The 15,205-nt window shown below is 35.7% G+C and overlaps 1 protein-coding gene across 1 annotated transcript in view; it reads left to right on the top strand.

The window, feature by feature from the left end:
- LOC114336429 (ras-specific guanine nucleotide-releasing factor 2-like) overlaps positions 1–15,205 on the top strand; it is a 155,576-nt gene that overhangs the window by 75,712 nt on the left and 64,659 nt on the right. Inside the window, exons 6-8 of the mRNA XM_050663572.1 lie at positions 2,591–3,074; positions 7,193–7,386; positions 11,752–11,877. Coding sequence (XP_050519529.1) covers positions 2,591–3,074; positions 7,193–7,386; positions 11,752–11,877 — 804 coding nt within the window. The remainder of the gene's footprint in view (positions 1–2,590; positions 3,075–7,192; positions 7,387–11,751; positions 11,878–15,205) is intronic.

Raw genomic sequence — 15,205 nt, forward strand, 5'->3', positions numbered from 1 at the left:
TGGAAGCCATTAATTTCATCCATGTACAATAAATGAATAAGCTTCGCCACCACATTGTTGTTATTTTTGATGCTAAAACCTGCGTCTGTGGAGGTCAATAGCTGAGATAGTGGGTTCATAGCTAGACAGAACCACAGAAGACTCAACGAATCTCCTTGAAACAGGCCCCAAGCCATTCATGCGGCACTGAATCAAAGGCCTTCTTGTAATCAATGAAGGCAGTAAAAAGATTCCTCTTTTTGGAATATGCTTGGTTAGAAATGACTGAGTCGATGATGAGTTGTTCTTTGCAACCCATGGAACCCTTAGCGCAACCTTTCTGTTGAGGCTCTATGATATTGTTCAGAGCACAGTGTTGGTAGATACGCCGGGCTACACAGGATGTGACCAATTTATACAAAGTTGGAAGACAAGTAATCGGGCGGTATTTGGCTGGATCTTGGGTGTTATTTTCGAGCCAAATCAAAGCTTATATGGTTCAAAGTACAAAATAATTGTAGGTCTTAAACTAAATAATATAACATAAAACAAATTCTTACAAAGTAAAAATTAAATTAAAGCAAATATTCAAAAGAATTGATTTTTACAAAAGTTCTAACAACAAAAGCAAATTAAAAATAGATACAAAAATTAGAAAATAGGTATACCTAATAATTACAATTTTTTTTTCTCAAAGAAAAAAAACATAAAGTATATCCTTACATTTTATAACAACTATTTTAACAAAAATTGCTAGCATTACACAAACAATGTCCAGTTAGTCCTCATCAAACCTGTTTTTGAAACTATTTACGCTAATAGCTCCTACGATGTCATCACTTAAACTGTTCCATTTATCAAAAACTCGATTTACCAAAAAGTTTTGCTTCACAGTAGTTTTAAAAGGTTCCTTTTTCAATTTATAGTGATGACCTCGTAGTCTAGCATCTTCGCTGATATTAAAAAAATTCGATGTTCCCCAAAATTCCCCCAAAGAATTCTATAAGTAGATATTAAATCGCCTCTCTCTCTTCTATGAGTCAATGGAGACAACTTAAGCTTTCTTAATCGAGTTTCATAGCTTAGTCTTGCATAATTAAAAGGTAGCTTAGTAGCTCTTCGTTGTACTTCTAATAAATTAATATCTATTTGTAAATGAGGTGACCAAACAGATACAGATATAGGTTGCTACAAAATATCATGCAAGGAAAAATAGCAGGCAAACGCAGTCCAGGACGAAGAAGAACCTCATGGTTGAAGAACTTGCGAGATTGGTATGGTGTTGATACAAGCATGCTATTTAGGGTGGCAGTGAATAAAATTAAGATAGCTATGATGGTAACCAACGTTCTGAAAGGACATGGTACATGAAGAAGAAGAAACAGATACCACCAATTCCAGGTGAGGTTTTTCCTGTTTGTTTCCTGTACCGATTTCAGAGGAGCTCCATTCAAAAAATATGTTATATATGGATTATTATATCCACATTGAACAACACAACACTTATGCGTATTTATTGGAATAGCCCATTTCATGCTCCATTCTGATAGCTGGTTAAGGTCACTCTGAAGAATATTAACAATATCGGGACAGTAATATAACTTTTTAATCGTCGGCATATGAAACTGATTTTGACTGCCATCCGCACGTTAAATCAGATACGTACAACAAAAACAGAATAGGTCATAATATTGATCCCTGAGGGGCACTACTGGCTACCGCACGTGGAACACTGCAGTCATTTTCCACTTTGACCGAAAAAGTTCTTTCAGAGAGAAGTTTTCTAACCACAATAACAACTCACCACGCACGCCGTAATGTTCTAGCTTCAGCATTAATTTTTTATGGGTACCTTATCAATTGCACGAGAAAAATCTATATAAATAATATCGATCGGTTAATATCGGTCCAAAGATAAAGTCCATTCATTAAGAGAGTGAAGAAGATTGCTAGTTACAGAACGGTTCGGCAGAAATCTGTGTTGAGAGACTGGAATAACATGCTCTAACCAAAAGGATATTAATTTATTAGCTATTAATTTTTCCATTATGTTAACTGATGTTGGTGGAACTGTTACTGGGCGATAATTAGACGAAAGGAGTAGGTATATTTCCACTTTTATATATCGGTGTTACTATACCAGGGCCAGTAAAGCTGCCATTGGAGCCGATAAACTATCTGCACAATTATGATATAACAGTGGTGAAATATTTTCCGATCCAGGAGATACAGTAGTCTTTAAAGAACCTAATATCTCTATATCTTTTTGTACACATTTAGGCGTGTATCCATTGTATCCCTCTTGTGTCGGATTCTAGTTCGAGAGTAGAATCGGATTCTAGTAGAACATAGTCTACAGCTGTGTTTAAAGAAACGCAGATAGCACGTATCGCTGTTTGGCCAGTAATTTAAAGCCTTAAATACTGCTTAATTATCTCTACTACCCTCATCTAGGCTTGACAGATGAAGAAGTATTTCTCAAAGCTATTTAAATGGCGTAATTTGGTCTTTTTATACCTTTCAAGTCCCCCGCCTTCATCTGGAAGGCATCTGTATAGCATGTATAGCGAATCGGTATAGGAAGATATTAATTTGCCGTATTCTATTGCAGTTATTTGCTCTGAAGAAAGAATGGAGATCGATGCCACACTATCAATTAAACGGCAATATAGCGACATATCAAGGTAACCCTAGCTCAGACGTAGGTAGTCAATTTTCTAACTTAGATGAAGATTCCATTGCACTGCGGAAGATAAAGAAAGTCCAGAGTTTCTTCCGTGGCTGGCTGTGTCGAAGAAGATGGAAGCAAATAGTAGAACAGTACATCAAAAGTCCCCACGCTGAGAGTATGCGCAAGCGTAACAGCCTTGTCTTTCGCATGGTTGAAGATGAAGAAGAGTACATGGAGCAGATGGAAGTGCTAGTCACGTGTTTTCTGAGGCCTTTTAAAATGGCAGCTTCGTCAAAGAAACCGCCATGTTCCCATGAAGACGTAAACTCTATTTTCTTAAACAGCGAGACAGTATTATTTCTTCATCAGATCTTTCTGAAAGGATTGACGTCCAGGTTAGAGAGTTGGCCAACTCTTGTCTTGGGTAAGTACATCAATATATTTGTGTATAGTTTTTTTACTACAACAATACGCTTACGTTATTTAAGATTTCTGACGTCAGGTCAGAGCATTGCCAAAACATTAGAATGTGACTTTTCATCATGGCCATGTTTCTTGTACAGTGAGAAGCTAGGCATATTTTTCTTTGTTCTTGTTTACTGCGTAACAAATAATATCTATAGTGCTAGTCATAAGTACGGTCCCTCCCTCATATCTTTTGAACGGTTATACTTATAATAATGAAATTTATAGGGAAAAAATAAACGGACGTAGGCTTTTCAACTAGTCATAACAGGTGACGTAATAGTGACATATGATGTTACAGCGCCACTCTGACAGATAATTTTAAATGGGACCTTATGACAGGTGGTACCTTGTTTGAAAGGTATTGAAAATACCTATCCAATTATAGTCCAGGGTAATAAGGTTTTTCCCATGACACTCGAGCAGCCAGGGTACTGAAGCGTTTTTTCGACAGGTAATACCTATAAGAGCAAATTGTAACTATTTCCTGCGTAGGATCTGGCGGCCATTTTTATTTATAAACAATTAAGTGTCAAAAATGGCATTTTCCCATTTTTTTTCAAATCAATGGAAAACAGTGAAACTTATGGTTTTTTTAGTACAAATATCTTTGAGATTATGGAAAAAGCTTTAAAATGACGTATTACAAAGTTTGATATACTCATTTATTGTTAATATAATTGCGAAAAAAGTCGGAATTGCAAATGAATTAATTTCGCAATATCTATTGTAAAAATTAGTGTACAGCTTCGAAATTTTTGTCATATAAGGGTTCTTTGGTGCTTAATATGTGATAAAAATTCCAAAGCGATTCATTTAATTGTTTAAATTTTATTCAAATTGTTTATCCCAGAGAGCATTTTTTTTTTGCAATAACATAAGTCAGAAAAAAATAACGTTAGAACCATTCCACAGGTGTCAAATGAAAGAGCATGAGCTATATTTTCAACTTGGTTTAAAAAAAGCGAATAAAAAATGCATTTATTAGTAATACATAATTATGCAAAAGTATCGTAAATCTTTCCTTATAAACTTTTTATTTTGTTATATAAGAAATTATATATATTTATTACAATTTGTTATCAATTATGATATAAATAACATTACTTGGCACTTAAAACAGGGTAAAAAAGTTATTTTTTTGGAAAAAGGTATTCAAAAAGTTTATAAGGAAAGATTTACGATACTTTTGCATAATTATTTATTACTAATAAATGCATTTTTTATTCGCTTTTTTTAAACCAAGTTGAAAATATAGTTCATGCTCTTCCATTTGACATCTGTGAAATGGTTCTAACGTCATTTTTTGTCTGACTTATGTTAGTGAAAAAAAATGCTCATTGAGATAAACAATTCGAATAAAATTTAAACAATTGAATGAATCGCTTTGAAATTTTTATCACATATTAAGCACCAAAGAACCCTCATTTGACAAAAATTTCAAAGCTGTACACTAATTTTTGCAACAGTTATTGCGAAAATAATTTTTTTTGCAATTCCGACCTTTTTTCGCAATTATATTAACAATAAATGAGTATATCAAACTTTGTGTTATGTCATTTTAAAGCTTTTTCCATAATGTCAAAGATATTTGTACTAAAAAAACCATAAGTTTCACTGTTTTCCATTGATTTGAAAAAAAAGGAAGAATGCCATTTTTTGACACTTAATTGTTTATAAATAAAAATGGCCGCCAGATCCTACGCAGGAAATAGTTACAATTTGTTCCTATAGGTATTACCTGTCGAAAAAACGCTTCAGTACTCAGGCTGCTGAAGTGTCACGAACAGGGTATATTTTTGTCTTATTACCCTGGCCTATTATACTAATTTTGTTGGGCTTTAGGTTGATTTTGATGAATAAATTAAATAAATATAAAATTATAGTTTCGCATTTAATTAATAAAAATTCAAACGTCCGCCTATGGTTATTTGTCAAAAAAGTTGACAAGATGACATTAATATTTATCGACATTGGCGTAAATACAAAAAGAGAATTGAAAAACTTCAACTTTTTGACAACTAATCAAAGGCGAAAGTTTAAATATTTATTAATTAAATGCGAAACTACAATTTTAGTCAATTGGATATAGTAATTGAGTCAATACTCACAATCTTAAGTTTGTATTTTTATTAGTTTTTATATAATCATGGGGCAACCGGTTTCGAGTCTTACAATATATGACTCATCATCAGGCCCAGTACCAAAAGTCTTCTCAATACAAACTACAGGCTAAAATCACAAAACGAGAGACATGTACATATACATATATAAAACATAAAAAACAACTTTGTCTTGGTTTTAATCACATACAATAAAGCCAAACAACTGTATAGCATTGAACTCAATAGTCTATAGCATGTAAAAATGAGACATTTTGTCATTGGGAGCTACCAATCTGATGAGAATAGCTTGGTATATAATTTAATATATACTACCATCAATCCTTAACTAGTTAAGGGCTGATGGAGTCATGACAAGATGGTATGCGATCAAACGACATAATATAAAGTTATTAGTAATCGGTATGTACTTCCATAACAGCCACTGAAACTGTTCTACAGCTAAAGATGTACCAGCCCCATAAGAAAAGTTGACCAGTCAAACAGCCCTTAGTCTCTTAAATTGTTTGTTATGTTAACAAATGTTATTAGTAATCGGTATGTACTTCCATAACAGCCACTGAAACTGTTCTACAGCTAAAGATGTACCTGGAAGTCACCAGCCCCATAAGAAAAGTTGACCAGTCAAACAGCCCTTAGTCTCTTAAATTGTTTGTTAACATAACAGCCACTGAAACTGTTCTACAGCTAAAGATGTACCTGGAAGTCACCAGCCCCATAAGAAAAGTTGACCAGTCAAACAGCCCTTAGTCTCTTAAATTGTTTGTTAACATAACAGCCACTGAAACTGTTCTACAGCTAAAGATGTACCTGGAAGTCACCAGCCCCCTAAGAAAAGTTGACCAGTCAAACAGCCCTTAGTCTCTTAAATTGTTTGTTATGTTAACAAACAATTTAAGAGACTAAGGGCTGTTTGACTGGTCAACTTTTCTTATGGGGCTGGTGACTTCCAGGTACATCTTTAGCTGCAGAACAGTTTCAGTGGCTGTTATGGAAGTACATACCGATTACTAATAACTTTATATTATGTCGTTTGATCGCATACCATCTTGTCAGGACTCCATCAACCCTTAACTAGTTAAGGATTGATGGTAGTATATATTAAATTATATACCAAGCAATTCTTATCAGATTGGTGGCTCCCAATGACAAAATGTCTCATTTTTACATGCTATAGACATAGACTATTGAGTTCAATACTATACAGTTGTTTGGCTTTATTGTATGTGATTAAAACCAAGACAAAGTTGTTTTTGATGTTTTATATATGTATATGTACATTTTGTACATGTCTCTCGTTTTGTTATTTTAGCTTGTAGTTTGTATTGAGAAAGCTTTTTGTACTGGGCCTGATGATGAGTCATATTATATTGTAAGACTCGAAACCGGTTGCCCCATGATTATATAACAACTAATAAAAATACAAACTTAAGATTGCGAGTATTGACTCAATTACTATATCCAACTGTATAATGGACTCGCATTGGCAACCCTTTCATCATTTACAATTTTAGTATTTATTTAATTTATTCATCGAAATTAACTTAAACTCAAATAAAATTAGTATGATTAAGTAGGTATTTTCAATACCTTTCACACGAGGTACCACTTGTCATAAGGTCCCATTTAAAAGTATCTGTCAGAGTGGCGCTGTAATATCATCTGTCACTATTACGTCACCTGTTATGACCAGTTGAGAAGCCTCCGCCCGTTTATTACTTCCCTCCAAATTTCATTATTATAAGTATAACCGTTCAAAAGATACGAGGGGGACCGTACTTTTGACTAGCACTGTATAATTCTTTATTCTTATTAATGATGTCAATCGGTTTTCATTAGTTGCCGAAATATATTGAATGACGTAAGCGTATTTTTGTAGTAAAAAAACTATACATACCTATTTTAATATTTTCTTTTCGCTTTAAGTCTTAGATTGTTTATTATGTAATTTCAGGTGATTTATTTTCCATGTTACTTCCTTTATTAAGCATTTATCAAGAATACGTAAGGAACCATCACTATTCCCTCCAAGTACTGACAGAATGTAAGCAATCAATCCAGTTTTCTGCTCTATTAACACGGTTGGAAAGTAAACCAGCCTGTAGAGGACGATCATTAGAAGCCTTTTTGACATATCCCATGCATCAGGTATACCTACTTGAATTTTTTTTAAACCAAACATTACGCCATTACGCGATATGATGAATTGGTGAATGCGCTGAGAATAAAAAATGATCTGTTGCCTCCGCCAATAAATCAAATAAAATAACATTTTAATAATAAGTAAATATAATGAAAAATTCCTCTTGGTAAAAGGTCATCATCGTCATCATGGCATCTACACTCCTAGCGGAATGATTGCCGCCCTCTTTGGGCTCTTCCGATTCGTTTGTCGCGGTGAATCAATCCGCATTAACATTTTGGTTTTACAATTGGTTGTGTGACTTGGCATCTTCTACAAATTTCCTCCATTCGTTCCTGCTTTTGCTTCTGGTTACCCATTCTCTGACTCCCATCTTCTTAAGATCCTCCACTATCTGGTTCTCCCATCTAGTTTTGGGTCTTCCTCGTGGACTGCCTGATACAGGTCTCCATTTCGAAATTTTCTTGATAACAGCTTCTGGATTCCTCCTTTCTATATGTCCCATCCATCTGGGTCTCTGTACCTTGATAAATCTGACGATGTCTTCTTCTTTCAGAAGTTCTCTTACTTCGTGGTTCATGAGTTTTCTAAATTCATTATTACCTAAGTTTAGTGGTCCTGCTATCCTCCGAATTATTTTCGTTTCTAGGATCCTCAATCTTTCTTCCTCTTTCTGTGTCAGACCCATTACTTCAGCACCATATGTGTTTACGGCTCAATTGCTGCTTTGTAAATTTTCAGTTTTTTATTCTGAGTAAGCTTTTTATCTTTGAGGAAGTTACTGTAATTCCAGTAGGTTCTGTTTCCTGCCTGGATTCTTTCATTAATTTCGATACTTATTATCATTAGTTCCATTAACTGAGACTCCAAGCTATTTAAAATGTTCTACCTTTTCAAATTCATATTCACCAATATTTAAGCTTATCATATTAACTGGGTTTTCTCTTGAGCATATTTTGTTTTGTTTTGAATTATTTCTAAACCCCTTTTGGATGCTTCTTTGCATAACTTCGTAAATTCTTCCTTTAAACTGATTAGGTTTCTGCTAATTAATGCTATGTCGTCAGCATACGCCACAAGTTGCGACGTCGATGTTATAATCGTATCTTTTATTTCTGTAGCTCTTATTGTTCCTTCTATAGCGACATTAAATAGTGACGTTGATAGAGAGTCGCCTTGTCGTACTCCACTTACTATTTCTATATTTTTGGTGATTCCAAACGGGTAGTTCTTTTAAGGACGACAGACTCAGTAAAACACAAGTTAAAAATAAAGCAAATATATTAAAGATAATTATATACAGTTTAAAGCAAATAAAATAAAATATAATTCCATCTTCTGCAAAGGAAAAACAATATTAAACTTTATTACAGCCATCCGATCATATCAGCAACATTAAAATAATACGATAAACCATATATACAATAACAATATTGCTACGTTAAATCAACATAGCCTGAAGACCGCATTTCACTACAATGCAGTCACTCGCTCCTTGCTACTACCGCCTACTGCGATAACGATTGCGGCAAGACTTCACGTCACTACGATGGCGTCTACCTAGGCATAGTCCCACCTCACAAACGGTGCATCTTTGCCGAGCCAGCTAAAGCTCGTTCAATACGCGAGCATCAGCTGTTGAGCCATAGTTAGTTCAATACGCTAACCATGACTTATTTTCTCATTCTCCTAGCTCGCCTTAAATATGCTCTCGATGCCCTCTCCTTCGGTTTCCCCCAGCGGTGCTATGAAGAAGGAATGCGCAAACACGGACACTCCATCGGTCGTCTCTGGTAATAGCAGCTCATCGCTTGCCGAGGTATCATATCGTTACACCCCCTCCTCTTTGGAAAACAAAAAAAATGTAGCATACATTTTTTTGTGCCGTGTGTGCAACACGGCTTGGACTCATCATCGGTGTGGTCTTGGTCGGTTCTTCCTTATTTCGTAAACTGGTCCTGGATGGTTGTCAAGAAGATGCTTTCCTCTGAAGATCTTGGGCATGGTCCCCTCATATCCATTGGGGCAGTGTGCCAAGGCTTTTCTACAGCAAATGGTCACATTCTTCCTGCTGGCTGCATCTGCGACGGTTTACTCTTAAGGCATGTACTTTATGTCGGTTTTCTTTTCACAAACTGGTCTGGGATGATTGTCAAGAAGATGTTTCCTTCTGTAGATCTTGCTCGTGGTCCCCTCAAATCCATTGGGACAGTTTGTCAAGGTTTTTCTGCAGCAAATGGTCACATTTTTCTTGCTGGTTTCATCTTCGACGGTTCCATCAACAATGTCGTCTTTTTCGGTGATTCGTAAATTGGTCTCGGATGACTGGTTAGAAGATGCTTCCTTCTGTAGATCTTGGGCGTGATCCCCTCAACTCCATTGGGACAGTATGCCAAGGCTTTTCTACAGCGAACGGTCGCATCCCTTTCTGCATGTTGCATCGGCGACGTTTATTTTCGGATCATTCTCGATTTGGTTCATTTTCGGTTCCTTATCTGAAAACAAACAAGCTTAATCATCTTTGAACGGGTTTTATTTATATATCCACGACGTGGACCTGTTACTGAGTCTGTGTCTTTATCTGTCGGCATTTTTGGTATTTTCCGGGTGTCGAATAACGACGTTTACTTGCGTATATTTCTAATTTTTGCTCGGGCGCCATTTGTAACGGGTAGTTCTTTCAAGGACGACAGACTCAGTAAAACACAAGTTAAAAATAAAGCAAATATATTAAAGATAATTATATACAGTATAAAGCAAATAAAATAAAATATAATTCCATCTTCTGCAAAGGAAAAACAATATTAAACTTTATTACAGCCATCCGATCATATCAGCAACATTAAAATAATACGATAAACCATATATACAATAACAATATTGCTACGTTAAATCAACATAGTCTGAAGACCGCATTTCACTACAATGCAGTCACTCGCTCCTTGCTACTACCGCCTACTGCGATAACGATTGCGGCAAGACTCCACGTCACTACGGTGGCGTCTACCTAGGCATAGTCCCACCTCACAAACGGTGCATCTTTGCCAAGCCAGCTAAAGCTCGTTCAATACGCGAGCATCAGCTGTTGAGCCATAGTTAGTTCAATACGCTAACCATGACTGATTTTCTCATTCTCCTAGCTCGCCTTAAATATGCTCTCGATGCCCTTTCCTTCGGTTTCCCCCAGCGGTGCTATGAAGAAGGAATGCGCAAACACGGACACTCCATCGGTCGTCTCTGGTAATAGCAGCTCATCGCTTGCCGAGGTATCATATCGTTACACGTTATCTGTAATTATTGCTGCAGTCAATCCTTTCATTGTCATTTTCGTAAGCTTTATAAGTTTCATTGATATATCTAGGGTTTTCATGTCTTCTATTAGGTCGGGTCTTGTTAAGCTATCAAAGGCTTGCTTGAAGTCTATGAAAAGGATGTGTAAGTCGATATCATGTTCGTAACATTTCTCAATTGACTGTGTGATTATGTGAACTGCGTCTATTGTTGACCTCCCTCCCTAAATCCGTGATGGTAAAAGGTATATTAATTTAAAAAGCCCCTGGAAGGGCTACAAATATAAAAACAAAACGTTATCGCTCTGTAACAAGGGTATCATCAGTGTTACAAGAACATGGTGAGCCACCCAAAAATACAAAGGATAAATAAAACCTTTCAAAAATAGACTAAAAGCCTTATATAAATTTAAACATGGTAAAATCCAAAGGATGGATATAATTCCTATGGATACGGCCCTAGGGCAACATATGCCTTCCATATAATGACCTAATTAATTATTACCTAGTAACCCACTTACCACGTGTGGGAGTCATATGTTGCCCTAGGGCCGTATCCATAGGAATTATATCCATCCATTTATATAAGACTTTTAGTCTATTTTTAAAAGGTTTTAACCTTTGTATTTTTGGGTGGCTCACCATGTTCTTGTAACACTGATGATGCTCTTGTTACAGAGCGAAAACGTTTTGTTTTTATATTTGTATCCCTTCCAGGGGCTTTTTGAATTAATATACCTTTTACCAAGAGGAATTTTTCATTAAATTTACTTGTAATTAATGGTATGCAGCCAGCTACAGGAAATTCTTTCTTGTGGATATTTTAATAATAAATAATAAAACTATAATACATAATACATAATAGGTACATAATCAGAATAAATAAACATAATCGAAACAATCAGCAATATTAATCGTTTGGCATCAATAAGCCATCAATACATCAATATGTATAGTAAAATTTAAAAAACGCAACAATACGTATGTAACACATAAAATGTATGGTTTTCTATGTGTTTTCGTAAATATTCTCCACTTTATAACATTGAGATTTTCTCCTCAGTTTAACGCATATTTTAGGTACCCCGGTATATAATCACCTTACACGAATTATTAGCACATACTCCACATGACCATGTCGAAAGGAAGAGCTTGCAAAACGCCAGACAACAACTGGAAGATTTATCAAGACAGATGCATGACGAGGTAAGTGTTTTAAGGAATATCCTATTTTTTTGCATTCTCTTCTTCTTAAAGTACCTATCCGGTCCGGATGTTGGCGATCATCATGGCTATCTTGACTTTGTTTACCGCAGTGCGGAACAGTTTAGTGGTAGTCGTGTCATACTACTTTCGTAAATTTTGAAGCCAGGAAATGGGGAAAGAGTGTGAAATTCTCATAACCATCAAAACAAAAAAATTAGAATATCTAGGACATGTAATGAGAAATCAAGAACGTTCCGGCCTTCTCCAACTGATTCTCCAAGGAAAGGTAAATGGTAAAAGAGGACATTTACTTTCCCTTGGAGAATCAGTTAGAGAAGGCCGTAACGTTCTTGATTTCTCATTACATGTCCTAGATATTCTAATTTTTTTGTTTTGATGGTTATGAGAATTTCACACTCTTTCCCCATTCTACGCAGGACTTCCACATTAGTAATTCGGTCAACCCAGGATATACGTAAAATGCGCCTATAACACCACATTTCGAAAGCTTCGAGCCGATTCATAGATGCAACAGTTAGTGTCCACGCTTCCATTCCGTAGAGCAGAACTGTGAATATGTAGCATTTTAACAAACGGTATTTTGTTTTTAATGATATGTCTCGACTGTTGAAAATGGGTATCATTTTAACGTATGCTGCTTTCGCTTTTATTATTCGCTGTTTAATTTCTGTTGAGTGGTCCCATTGGCTATTTAAATTCGTGCCCAGATATGTATATTGCTCAACTCTTTCGATATTCTGTTGGTTGATTGTTGAAGTTGAGCGTTTAGTATTGGTTTTTTACTAATTTTCATAAACTTCTTGATGTTTAGAGCTAGTCCGTATCTGTTGCTGACTTCTGTTATACGATTTGTTAATATCTGTAAATCATTCAGATTATCGGCAAAAACTATGGTGTCATCTGCATATCTAATGTTATTCAACCATTCACCATTTATTAATACTCCCTTCGCACAACCGTCTAACTAAAGCTTCCTTAAATACCCATTCTGAGTAAATATTGAATATTAGTGGAGATAAAATACAGCCCTGTCGTACTCCTCGTTCTATTGCAATTTTATCAGTCAACTGGTCTTCTATTTTGATTTTGGCCGTTTGATTGTAATAAATATTTCTGATAATTCTCAGATCTTTGTTGTCAATTCCAATTTCTTGCATTAGAGTTATTAATTTGTCATGTTTTACTCGGTCAAATGCTTTCTGGTAATCTATAAAGCATACGTATATATCACAATTTACATCCCTGCATCTCTGAAATAGCACTTGTACAGCAAAAAGGGCTTCCCGTGTTCCCAAAACATCACGAAATCCGAATTGTGTTCTTGTTAGTTTTGCATTCATCATCAATTATCCTATATTTGTTTACTGCTGAATGTAGGCTTGCCGTAAAATTGTCCACCTATCCCTACCTTGGGCTCCTTGCATCCAATTTGTGGCGCAGAGCTTTATATCATCCGTCCATCTAGTCTGTGGTCATCCTCTGCTTCGATATGCCTCTGGTTTTCGTCGCCTTTCCAGAATCCTTCTGGAATAATGAATTTTTGCATTAGGATATTAATATTTGTGAAAATGGCCATTTTCATCTCTTCTATCTAGTCCCACCATCCTTTCCTGGATTTTAGGCCGTTCCTTGACGTCTTCCAAACAACATTCTCAAATTTCACAACCATGCGATTCAATTTCTTCGACGGCCTGAATTCCTTTTTTCTTCTATTTTTTTCTGCATTTTGTTTTGTTGCGATCATTGTGGAAATCTTTATTTTATCTGTAGCAGTGCGAACAAGCTGCACAGATGTGTTGAACCAGATTCTGAGGTTCTTTAACCAGGTGATTCTTCTTCTTGCTGGACCTCGCTTTCCAAATATTTTTCCTTGCAGGATGACTTGAAGGAGGGCATATCTGGATCCATTTTATATAACGTGTCCGAAGTATTCTAACTTTCGAAATATGACCGTTCTTCTTCTTTCGTCTGAGGACCTCCTCATTTGTAACCCACATATCTTCGTTCGATGTCCACAATTCAACACCATAGAAAAGGACAGAGAAGACGTTGTATCGCAGCATCCTTATTTTTTAGCGCAGAGAGAGACTGTAGCTCTTAAGAAAGGCCCCTTTCTGGCTGAAGGTGGATCTAGCTTTTATGATGCGCACTCTTATCTTTTGGTTGTTGGTCCATTTTTCATTTATTATGATACCGAGGTAGTTCTAGTGTGTCACTCTTTCTACAGGGGTTTGGTTGATGTAGAGTTGACCTTCTGTTATCTTTTTCTTGCTAATGATCATAAGCTTTGTCTTTTTTACGTTTATATTGAGTCCATATTATTGACTATAATACGTGAGTTTATTCATAAGGACTTGTAAGTCTTCTAGGTTGTCCGCAAATACTATGGTGTCATCTGTATACCTGATGTTGTTTGCTATTTCGTGCAAAACTCCGAGAAATATTCTTTGAGAGTAGAGATTAAAGATTAAAGGAGACAAAATACAGCCTTGCCTCACTCCACGCATGATTTTCACGTATGCGGTGTGTTCACCTTCCACTCTGAGGTTTGCAGACTGATTCCAATAAAGGTTTCTAATTATGAATGAAGTAAAAAAAACGTACTCTCAATCATTTAATGTAACTTCCGACGACCGGTTTCGCTCTCTATAACCCTAATAACACAAAACATTCCAGGAATGTTCCTAGAAGGTACACACAGGGCATTGAAAACATTCCTGGAATGTCCCCAAAAGCACACGAACGTCCCTGGAAAGTCCCAGGAAAGTGCTGTGTCAGCATTTTAAACATTCCTTGAATGTCTTGTTGGAACATTCCATGAATGTCTATGAATGTTCTTTGAACATTCACAGTATATTATTTAGACTGAATGTCTTATTGAAACATTCCATGAATGTCTACCAATGTTCATAGGACATTCAAAGTATATTTTTTAGACATTCTCTGAAATATATCGTCAGTGATGTGACAATACCTCCTATATATTTTTTCATGAGTTTTTCAGCAGACGAAAAATTTTTTAAGGTCACCTCCTGTTTTCATACGTAAGTTTTGACTTGTTTTGTAGTAAATAGATAGTTGAATTTACTACAAAACAAGTCAAAAAATATATGAAACAGGAGGTGGCCCAAACAAGTTTTTAGTCTCTCTTACAAATCTCATGAAAAAACAGATAGGAGGTCCTCCTATAAAATTGGAGTACCTACTTTGTGTTAAAATTCGTCAATAAATAAGTAAATAAAATACACATTGTAAACAAATTGCAATGGACACAAAGACGAGAACAAACAAATAATTTTTGAGCTGA

This window comes from Diabrotica virgifera, chromosome 10 (genome assembly GCF_917563875.1).
Source record: "Diabrotica virgifera virgifera chromosome 10, PGI_DIABVI_V3a".
NCBI lineage: Eukaryota > Metazoa > Arthropoda > Insecta > Coleoptera > Chrysomelidae > Diabrotica > Diabrotica virgifera.